The sequence below is a fragment of the Podarcis raffonei genome, chromosome 6 (assembly GCF_027172205.1).
Source record: "Podarcis raffonei isolate rPodRaf1 chromosome 6, rPodRaf1.pri, whole genome shotgun sequence".
NCBI classification, from domain to species: Eukaryota; Metazoa; Chordata; class Lepidosauria; order Squamata; family Lacertidae; genus Podarcis; species Podarcis raffonei.
This window is the reverse complement of record NC_070607.1, coordinates 70,742,897-70,754,454: the sequence shown is the minus strand read 5'-3', so window position 1 is coordinate 70,754,454 and position 11,558 is coordinate 70,742,897. Positions and strand designations below refer to the sequence as shown.

General features: G+C 42.6%; 1 protein-coding gene across 1 annotated transcript; it reads right to left on the bottom strand.

Moving 5' to 3' along the window:
* Positions 1–445: 445 nt before the first annotated feature.
* On the bottom strand, positions 446–10,962 carry CHMP4B (charged multivesicular body protein 4B). The gene is made up of 5 exons (XM_053393940.1): positions 10,371–10,962; positions 3,633–3,810; positions 2,891–3,005; positions 2,420–2,546; positions 446–1,251 (listed from the first exon to the last, which is right to left on the bottom strand). The coding sequence occupies exons 1-5, from the start codon at positions 10,558–10,560 to the stop codon at positions 1,184–1,186; spliced, it is 678 nt and encodes a 225-aa protein (XP_053249915.1). The 5' UTR covers positions 10,561–10,962; the 3' UTR covers positions 446–1,183.
* Between the last annotated feature and the right edge of the window lie 596 nt (positions 10,963–11,558).

Genomic DNA, 11,558 nt, shown 5'->3' with positions numbered 1-11,558 from the left:
GCTGAAAGGTTGAATGCTGAAAAATGTATGATGTACTTATGCAGAATGAAGAGCAAAGGCCCTTCTATTATTAACCAAGGCAATGCTTCTGGCTCTGGCACAGAGTTGTTGTTTGTAGCAAATTAATGAACACCATGTGGCAAATGGATTCAACATCAGATGGGCTGACACAGCAGTAAGCTTTCAAAAACAGGCACTGCTTAGCACTATTCAAATTCTGTTCATTTGGGGGGAGGGGATAATGTATTAGTATTTCTAGCATATACTATTCTGAATATTCAACTTAAGAACCAAAGTGGCACATACTTGGATATCTACACTTCTGCCTCGAAGGAAGACCAAAGTACCAGAGAATACCGATGTACAAAATGGGGTGGGGAAAATCCCAACAAGGTTCTCCAAGTTTCTGTTACATACATGCATAGTGAAGACATCAGGCAGGTACGAAAATCAATCAAGGTATTTAATACAGTGCAAACCATAGATCCTTATTTAAAATAAATGTATGTTTGTGTCTGAATGGGAATTGGATATCACAGATAGCAATCAACATTCCAGGTGCTATGTAGAAAAATGTACAGCTAGTGTCAATTTCACCTACGTCCATCATAGAATTACTTCAACATTCCAAATCCACCTCACCAAATCCAACTGGGAACAGCGACCAAGTGAGTGTAATGCGGAGAGAGGAGTGTCAATGCCACCAATGGATATAAATAGAGACTTTAAAGAACTAAAAGCCTAAGTGATGCATTTGTACATCTAAGCATAATAAGCCAATAACGGCTTATGATTTTTCCTTTTGAAATACTTTACAAGACTTCTAAAAGCGTTTCCATCAAATTAAGTTACAGGCTTCGTATCCCGAGTCAGATTCAGCATGGTCAGAACTCTGAAAGATGGTGATCCAGCAGTGGCATTAGCGTAGTCCAGAAGCTGAATGTTGGAATTTTGCCAATAAGGTTTATTATTTAAAGTAAGTCAACACCCTAAACTGCAGGCAACTTTCTTTGGAAACTTTGTTTCCCTTGCTCAGACCATGCTATGCAGAATGCAATTCCCACAGCTATGGAATTAAAGAAATAAAGGCGTTGCGCTTAATGATGTCTCCCACCCATACATGCACCTGTAGCAACAGGTGAGCAGAGTCTCAATTGTTTCTCCAGCTGGGCAGCTGGTGTAGTTATATGTTTTCAGCCCAGGCTTCTAGCTCTTTCATGTCATCATCCTCTTCTTCTTCTTTCTTCTTAGCTAGAAAAAGACACAACACCACAAGATTAAGCACAGCGTTGTGATTGTATGCAGTTGCTCAATGTATTTATTTTATTTTAGGTATCTATACACCCACTCTTCATCTGGCCAATACAAGAGCAGTTCCTGGAATGTAAACATAATAAAAAAAAATAATAAAATAAAATAAAAACTAACATCATCAAATATTTAAAATCACAACAAAATTATGTCACATAAATACACACCCCCCCAAGAAATTATTTTAGCAACCAACAAATACCTGAGTGAACAAGTACTAAGCATGTTCTGAAAATTCAAGAGTTGCTTGCCTTATTTCAGAAAAGAGGAAGCTCTACAAGACAGGTGCCACCAAAGACCCTCTCCCAGATTGCTGCATAATGTACATCTGTGACAGTGGCACAACCAATGACAGCCTCTTCCAAGGATCTCAAGAAATGGAGAGGCCTAGATGGGAGCCTAAAAGGGATGCTTTCAGGTATCCAAGCCCGAGTTCTCTAGGGATTATGTCAATAGAAGCTCCTTAAATATGGCTTAGTAGCCAAATGGCAGGCAGTGTCTTAAAGTGGTGCTTGCTTCCCTGGGGTAGTACGCCAGGTTATATGGAAAAATGGAGGGCATGTTTAAAAAGCTCCTTGCTGTGTTGTCCACACATGGGCAATATCTGCATGCTGCCATCAGAACTGTGCAATGCTACAACACTATGGGCAAGGGATTTTAACCAGAACCACATCCATTTATTCTCATACCCAAGACAGTGATTCTCAAACTAAAGATATGGGGGAAGAATTTTGTCACCCAAGTTCCTTTTCTTCGAGAGACAATTGTTCTCATCCCTGGGGGAATAAAAGCAAATGAAATATTCCAACTTGGAAACCATTGATTAGTTGGAATAGGCGATCAGAGAACTGCTTAGGGGTTTAAGGTGTCAGAGATAGATCCTGAGGAAGCGCCCCCCCCCCCCAGATTTGAGAACCATGACTTTTGATCTGTAGATAAAGATAACTAGGGAACTTAACTGGCTTTCCTTCTGTGAAACAGATTAGTGTGTGTAAATTTTGCACAGTAGTTGAGAAATAAAATCACAAGAATGGCATATTACAATGCTTTTTTGACAAATTCACTTGTTATAAGATGCTCCTGTCTTTAGCATTTGCAAGGCACTCACCTGGTTTTGAAGGTATAGATATTGAGGGCACATTGGGAAGTGGAACTGTTTCAGGACCACTGATCTCCAGCAAGTTTTTATCCAATTCTTCCTGTTCGAGTTCCTCTAGTTCAGCCATCAGTTCATCCTATTATTGAAGGAGAGAGACAAACTGCGGTTACAGGTGCTAGCACCAGAAATCACTGTTGCCAATTTTGTAACATCATATAATTGTAAGAAACCTTCATGTCCAACTCAACACAACTGGGCATTCTAGGTGTCTCAAAACGTTTACATATCCAAATTATTCTGTTGTTCCTAAGAGCAAGCCAAAGTACTAAACTCACATTTCTGTTGTTATTTAAGATGGAAAATTCATGAGTTTGTTCTCATTACATAATATTTTGAGCCACAAGAAGTAAGTGTGTTTCAAAATCCTTACGTTTGTATGTGTACAAACGTCATACTTGTCTTAAACTGTTTGGTACTTACCTCATCAAATTCTTCACCGATTCCCACAGGCTTGGAGATAGCTGTTGAAATTTCTTCTGCTAACTCCTGCTGTTCTGCAATGTCTTGCATCAGTTCATCTACTTTGTCAATATCCCTGTAGGAAAAGGATTTAAGTTATTTGAACCATTCACCTGTTTAGTCTTGGAGATCATTACAAGTCTCAATAGCTTTAAGGAAATATTCAGCTAACCACCAGGGCAAACTGATTCAAATCATCAAGAAAACAATAATGCTGATTATTGCTGATTATTATTGAAGAGAGAATGCTACCACTTCTTCCTTTGAAATCATTATTTCCTGAGCAAGAATTCAGACTAATTTAAATAAAAATTGTAACAGTAATAACTGGTTGCTCTATTAATTATAACTTGTTTGCATCTATTCAGTTGCATAATCTGGAAGTAAAATCCAAAGACTTTAACCATGAAAGCCACATGCTTTTCAAATTATATGCTGCTTACAGATAAAGCATGTCTACATGTAAAGATACTTAGCATGATCAGTTACTTGAAAGCTTATACCAGGTCTGTGCATACTTTTATAGAAACAAGTCCCGCTGCACAATGTAGAATTTGAGTTACTGTGTGAAGACTGGTTTATAATAACTGTCCAGAACTATCCAAAAAAGAGGGAATATGGGCAAAGAGTGAATGTGTCCCTTTGTACTGCACTCAATGAAAAGTTGGCCCATTCAATGAACCAATGATGAAGAGCATCTTACATGTTGTCGTGAGCAGCTTTCATTGCTTTGGCAGCAAATCCCATATTCTTGAGCACTTCAGTGTTGGTGTTGGCATTTTCCAGGGCTTCCCTCTGGAATTCGATTGTTGATAATGTGCCATCGATTTGTGCAAGCTGCTTCTCATACCTCTTCTTTCGTTTTAGGGCTTGAAGTGCAGCTGGACAAAAACAAGACAAATGATGATTGATATACAACGTGCATCTAAAACTGTTTCTACAAGCATGATGTTCAGAACATAAAAACCACTTAAAATTTATGCTACCAATTATGCCTCTCGCATCTTTTGTGTTCCCAGTTTAATTAACTTTTGTTACCAATAGGTGTCTTTCTCTAAGCAAATCAATTTTGTTGCTGAGTTGTTCGTCTACTCAGTATCAAACTGCAGGATCTACAGCCAACAGCCAAATACTAGAAGCTTAGATGCTTAGCACACAAGGCATGACAGGCTTGTTGACAAATAAACCTTCATTCAATCTTTCTAATATGGTAGACTAGCAGATAATGAGAGAGAAGGCTCAAAGAATTATTCAAACTACACAAGAATGTCAAGTAAAATGAACACAAGAAATGCAAAAAATCTGGATGTTTTGTCTTAGTCACTATGTAAGAAATGGAAACACTTTATATGACCACCATCTAAGATACTTTGGGGGCAGGAAAGAGAAGAGAACACTCTGAGTAAGCAAGGACATTTGGTACAGGGCAGGCATAAGTAGCTGCAAGAGAACCACCCCTAGGGCACCTTCTCTTCAAGGAAAAAGTGAGGCAATAAGGATCTCCCATTTCTTGGTGTCAATTAAAACTCAGCTTGGCGGGGGCACTTCAATTTTTTTTTGTCAGCATTGGAAATTTCACACACACACCCCTACATTCCTGCACTACTTCAGAGGATGCTATGAAAGGAGATAAGCATGTTCAAGTACTGTATTTTTCTGGCATATAAGACTACTTTTTAACCCAGGAAAATCTTCTCAAAAGTCGGGGGTCTCCTTCTACGCCGGCTACAGCAGCAGCTCCTGCAGCAACTCCCCACCAAAGAACAAAACGACAGCAAATTAAATCGGAGGACACCAAGCTCTCTAGATGAAGCAGAAATACACTTGGAAATTGGCCCCAGAAGCCTCTCCAATCACCAGCAACAGAACGACCCTAACTGCTCCCGGTAGTAGACCATGTGGTCCAAAATGGCGGCCTCGCATTGCCCCAGCAACTAGACACGTGGCCGCTGCCTCAGCCCAAGCAGCCCCCACAGTAAAAGAAATGGAAAGGCTCATAACAAAGGCAGGGAACCAACAACAGCATTAAGCGCAGCAGAGCGTGGCACAGCCAAAGGGGCAAGCAAAGGTAGAAAATGGCTGGGGGAGGGGAGGGAAGCCGATTATCAAGCCGCGAGGGCAACGGCAAAGGGAGCACTGGAAAATGCAAGCAGGAATACTGAACAAGATACAAGATACAAGAAACTAGGCTGCTTGGTACACATGGAAGTGGATCAGCTTGGGGCAGTTAGAACTGATGTAGTAATTGGTACTCAAACAGAATTATAACCAGTTACAAAACTAAAATGGCTAAACAAGACTATTCACATTAAATAGTATGCAATCAGGTGTCCGTTTTTAATTTTAAGAGCTAAACATCTATAGCAAAGGAAATTTCATTGTACCATTAAAATTAAGATGCAACAGTTACCATTTTCCAATGCCCACTGAAAGTTCCTAATTAAATGAATTTATCGTTTAAAACCTTAAACAGGAATTATACTGAGCAGGAATCCAGCTCCAGCCATCTGCAGTTTGTAAAACCTTTTCAAGAAGTAAACAAAGCATACATTTATAAGTTTCCCTCATCTGGCTGCCCTCTGTGAATGCTGGAATTTGAGCTGCTTTCCACTGTAAAACATTCAAACTGTAGGTCAAGTGTTATGGTAGAGCCACTGCACTGTTTCTGCCAGGATGAGTTACATTATCTTCTAAAAACCATCTTTTCAAAGAATCCTATGGTGCTATTCTACAAATAGCAGTCCAGTTTGTTGCCTAACCCTATGCAACTTTACCTATTTTCAGCAACAACACAAGTTAAATTAACATATGATGCAGGCCAGCACTGAAATAGATCTGTTCATATACCGCCTGGGCAGAGTGTTGTTTCTGGGCATTTAAGTGTCAGGTGGCAGTAAGTCATTTTGACCATCTGAATCAGGTAATTGTGAGAATAACTATAGTGTTCTGTTACAATGAAGTTTTCAGGCACTGAATTTTTTTTACAAGTTATTTCCAAAGCATGTACAGCAAAATTGTTCTTGTTATAAATTCCCACTGAGCTAAAAATTAATTGTATTTATTACCAGAGCATTATCTATCCACAGCTAAAAAGATAACTTCTTAAGAGATGATAATAAAATTTAGCATCTTCTTTGCAATATTATGAATCTGAACATTTCAGTAAGCAGGGAAAACAGAAGCCTCAACATCCCAGTCATATGAAGTTATGCTCCATTATTTACACTGTATGTTACACCAGAGATGACCCTAATCTATTATGCCTCTTAAAAGAGACTTGCCAATTAAGGAACAGCAATTCTCCTTTATAGCAAAAAATTCCTTTTAGCACTCAATAAACTTGAATCACTAACTCGCATCATCAGAAGCACTAAACTTCACTCATTAAGAACTGCATGCAGATTCTTGTGGAACTCTTAAGATTAAACTCAACGTAAACAGCAATCTGCAGTGGAAATTGGGATACTGACAACTTTAGTGCAATTCCATTCATTTTGATGGGACGTAGACAGGTTTCAAATGTGCTACGTTGCTGCTCAACAGATTCTTTCTTGCTATTGTCATTTCTGTGCAAAGGACTGAAATGCAGTTTTAAATGCACTTGTACCAAGATTTATAATCAACTGGTGACCATAACGGAAGATCAGCTTACAGTTTCAACCTATGTTTTTTGTATCATCCTCTCTAAAAATGCATCTTTATAGTATTTGAAGAATCTTCGGAATAGAGTTGTTGCTGGCATCCATCTCAAGAACATCCGTCTCAAGAAACAATGGACTGCACCTCTGGGGGTGAAGTCAAACTGAGCACCAAAGTAACCTCCCCAGGGAACAAGCCTGGGCCGTATGTATGGAGGTCCTGGGCTGCCCAGATGACAAGATCCTCCTCTCTGCCTTGCTGATGTGGTCCAAAGAAAAGCAGAGCAATATGTTTGGCATCAGCTTGGCTGCAGGAGTAGCTGACCAGAAGGAGGCGTACAAGGTGCCATCCCACCACCTTAGGGACTCCACTCTGGATTTGTGTAGGGTTTGCTCCTTAGCCTTTTCTTCTCCGAAGTTGTCCCACAAGGCAGTGGAGATTTAGGACCAGAGTTTTCCTTCTCTTAGATGGACTACCTTCCCAGGTTGATGAGCCCCATCTGCCCCTCACTTTCCTCTACAGCACGTGCAGTAACTGCCATCTTGACTGTGGGACACACTATTGGCTCAATCTGCTGCAGCTTTCTTCACATGAAGGGAAAGTCCTTACTCATCGAGAGTTTGAGAGTTGTATACATCAGGGAATAGGTTTTTCAAATTTTAACCTCCTTGACCTCCCCACAAATGTATTTTTGACTATTAGCAGATACAGTATGGTGGAGCTCTACTGCTCAACTTTCATAATGGTAGGCACTTGCAACACACAATGTAGCACTGTACATACACACACCATGATTTCTGCTGAAACTGGCGAGTTTGGGGGGACAACCATAGGAATTTTTCTCTAATTCTATGCATGCTAATCAGCATGAAGGGATGCAGTAACACTTTAATTTTAAGAAGAATGACAAGACATTGCTGAAATGTACATCTGTACCTGACATTTTCCTCCTGGAGCTTAGGGAATGATTTAGATCAGGGAAATAGCATGAGATTTTTGTTTGTTTGTTTGTTTGTTTGCTTGCTTGCTTGCTTGCTTGCTCGCTCATTTTAAACACCTTTCCTAGTGTTCCTTCCCCATAGCTGTTTTGAGGTTTACAAGCATACAGGAGATTCTGATCTCAGACCTTCAACATGCCCAAGCTGGCCCTCAGTCCAGTCTCAAGGCAGTATGAACTACTGTCAGAGGTAAGCAAGGAGCAAGTATCTTCTCCCACACTGACTAGTGTGGTACTTTAATGAAATATTACTATTCAGAAATTATTTTGTTGTGATCTTTACAACCATCCTGCAAAGGAGACCAGCATCTTTCTACGGCTACCTAATGAACAGTAAGAATCAAACAGGGGACATCTTGATTTGTAGCTCAATCTCTTTACCACAACAACACATCAGCTGTCAATAAATTGCATTACAACATAAAGTGCAGCATTCTTTTGTAACTATACAACCAATCTAATTTACCATTGATAGAATGTAGCATTTGCCAGATCAGCAAACTAAGCTTTTTCAACTAGCCAGATGATGAATTAAAGAAGCCTATTGCTTTCTCCCTTTATTTTGGCTTTTTTTACAAGTCATGATTATAAAAGCTGACAACAGAAATGGTAAAGAATGTACATAAATTGTATACACAGAAACATATTCTGCTGTGGAGATAAAAAGTTCCAGTATTACTGTAAGGAGACCCTGTTGCTTCTAAATACCATAAGCATGCACAGCACACTAAATAGCAAAACCATGATAAGAATGAGACAGTGTCAATTAAAGGAAAATAGTCCTGAGCAACATAACATGGAACATATACTGCAGCTTCATAAATGAGATAAGATAAACAGCCTCTTGTTTAATATCTTTTCAATGTGCCTCAGGTTCAACTAAGAAATAAGGAATACTGACCGACAAGAGATTAGCTTAGAACTTAGCCTCGGCGAGGAAGCCTCAATGAGGCAATACAATGTTGGTGCTAGTTTAAAGATTACAGATCACTCTGCACAAAGTGCAGGTTCCTACCTAGGTCTAGGCTTCAAATGGATGCAGCCAGGCCTATGGAGAGCTTGTCTGAGGCCTGAAGGAGAAGTCCTGTTCTTGACATGACAGCATAAGTCTGGCAGGCCCCTAGCACCCCCCCTCCCCCAGCCAGCTTAGTCCTCTGAGGCCTGGGGCAAGTGTACCCTGCTACCTCCCTGCCCTGCACAGGTCTGGATGCAGCCCCAAGGAAGCAACCCAAAACTGAGCAGGGACATAGAAAAGATGCTGCATCTAGAGGCTAACCCTAACGTACTCCCTCTCAGAATCCCACTCAAACTAACCCAAGATCTGAGTGCTACAGCAGAACTTGAAGAGCAAAACTCAAAGAGGGATGGGAAAAGAGTAAGACCAGGATAGATGTACAGCAAATTGCTGGTGTCAAGAATTAAGTCCAAACTATAGAAACAAGGCATCTGCTACCTTACCCTTTTATGTGTATATAGGCCCCAAACCAGGAGAGTTCAAGATGCAAATGCTACTAAGGGCCTGAGAAAAATGAAAGAGACTTTTACTGTAGAAAAGGCACACCGAACTCGCAAGACACTGATCTACTCACAGTATAAAAAACTGGCAGTGATCTACATTGTCATTCGAGGGTGGATCAAAGTTGTCCCAAGATCGACAAGGATTAACCAGGGCCACCCCGCAATTGACCAGTAGATCACGATCAACCTGTTGGACATGCCTGCTATAGGAGATGGGCACATGGAAACATAAAGCACACCATATTTTTCAGATATACTACAATAATGTTCCCATTCTGAAAACCAGCTGCCATTTATTTGACTATATTGAATAAACTTGTATGCCTCCAGTGTAGTTCACACAACAGCCCCCTTTACTTCCCCCCTCAACATCTGAAGTCTCTTTTGTGCTTAAATCAGTGTAGAGAAAAGCCTGCAAAACTTATCTGCATGCCAAACTCACAAGAGGCCCACAAAAATAGGAATGGAGGAAGAGCTCTGGGCTGGGTACTTTTAATTACGGAACTGTAGCCTTATAACAATGATCTGGTGAGACCAAGCAGGCCACCCCAACAATGGAAATGTGTTTTGCTCCTGTCTTGCGTGCCATTTCATTGACAGTTGCTGCACGTTTAGTTTATCTATTTTGTGTTCTTAGTAGGCTGAACATTACCCTGGAGGCTTTTAAGGCAAAAATGCCACTAATACCGCAATCTTAGGCACATTTAAGTGAAAGTAAAAATCTACAGATTGCAAGGTGTCTTATCTCTGAGTAAACATACACAACATTGTGAAGCAAGCTCTCTTCCTACCTATTAGGCTGTGTTTTTACTTTGCTCAAACCGACCTCAGCACCATCCTTTCCTTTAGAAAGGTCCAAGCACCTTTCTGTCTCTACACCCCTCTTGCCACAAGTAGATTTTAGGCTGCTGTGGCCCCTTGGAGTATGTTCAGCACTGGTCCCGTTGGTCAGCTTTATTTATTTAGGTCTGCAAGCTTTTATTTTGTGCTCTGCTTGTTAAGTATCAAACGGAGTAACTATAATACTGAAAGTCTTTATTTACGGATTTACATCTACCTATCTTATTTTGCCTTACTTGAATGCAATTGATGTGTTCTGTAAAGTTGCTTCCCCTTCCCCCGAAGATGTTACGTATTTTGACAGCGACTCCGCTAGTGGTTATTACGAGGCGCTTTGGGCGCAGTTCACTGTGTGGGTGGGAAACCAGCATATAAATAAAGGGAACTTTGAAAAGAAGTCCCACCCGAGGAAAGAAGCCACCTCTTCCTCCCCCCGCCCCCGCTCACCGCGCTTGTTCTTGGTGCCGTGTTTGCGGGCCGCCCCCAGCTCCTGCTCGATCTTCTTCTCCAGGAACTCCTGCTTCTTGCTCAGCATCTCCTCCGTGTCGCGAAGCCGCTGGATGGCCTCCTGGGGGGAAGGCCCCTTGCCGCCGCCCTTCCCCCCCGTCCCGAACAGCTTGCCCAGCAGCCCCGACATGGCTGGGCCGCAGGCGGAGAAAGCGGCAGCGGAGAAACGGCGGCACCCCGCGACCTCCCGGTTACGATAGGAGCAACCGTGAGGGAGTGAAGCGGGGCCGGCCGAAGACCGCCGGTGCTGAGGTGCTGAGGCAAAACGCCAGGAAAGAGAAACCACCTCCGCCTTCCTCCCGACCGGAGAGGCCCCTCCACCAGCGGCAGCGGCGGCGGCGGCTGTAGGGCCTCTCACAGGCCCGAGCCCTCACGGTGACCACTCCCTGACTGACACACAGATGCCACACACGCAAAGCCCCCGCCGGCACGTCAGCCTCGGCTGCCCCTTGACTGACTCACGGCCTCCCGGTAGGACCGCCCGAGATCTCTCTCACGTCACTCCGGGCGCCACGGCAACGGCGGCTCCGCCCACAGCCTTCTTCCCCAGCCCTCGCTACTCAAGAGGCCGCGAGTATGTAAATAACACGCAAGGGCTGCCGGTTGCCGTAGTTTTTTCACTCAGAGGATTTCCTCTCGTTCTCTGAGGGGGGTGACGTCACTTGGCGACGCGCGCTCGCAGGAGCCTGGGTTTTTTTTGTTTTTGTTTTTAACTCTCTCTCTCTCTCTCTCTCTCTCTCTCTCTGCTCAGCTGAATGCTGGGAGATGTAGTCCTGTCCTCCGCCAAAGCATTAGGAGATGCCCCATACAGGGCCGGCCCTACCATGAGGGAGAGAGAGGCAGGTGCAGGGAGGGGAGAGCCATAGTTATGAGAGCCATGTGCTGGGGAAGACACTGTCCAGTTCACCAGTATTGTAGTAAGATTCAACCACCAGTTTGTGGCCTTGGGGAAAGGTGCCATCTCGTCCTTCGCCTCAGGCAGCTGATATCTTGAGCCACCCCTGAGCCCACATGTTGAACCTTTTCGGAGCCTCTAATAGTGACTTGCTTGAATGGTGGGTTTGGATGTGGGCCGATATTAAGTGACCTTGAGCAAGTCAGTTTCTCTTGCCTAACCTACTTCATGGG

Excerpts from the sequence above, each read along its gene's own strand:
- CHMP4B (XM_053393940.1), bottom strand. The coding sequence starts at position 10,560 with ATGTCGGGGCTGCTGGGCAAGCTGTTCGGGACGGGGGGGAAGGGCGGC. Across the intron at positions 3,811-10,370 it reads CGGCACCAAGAACAAGCGCG|CTGCACTTCAAGCCCTAAAA; the intron begins GTGAGCGGGGGC and ends GTTTTTGTCCAG. Across the intron at positions 2,547-2,890 it reads TCGGTGAAGAATTTGATGAG|GATGAACTGATGGCTGAACT; the intron begins GTAAGTACCAAA and ends CTTCAATAATAG.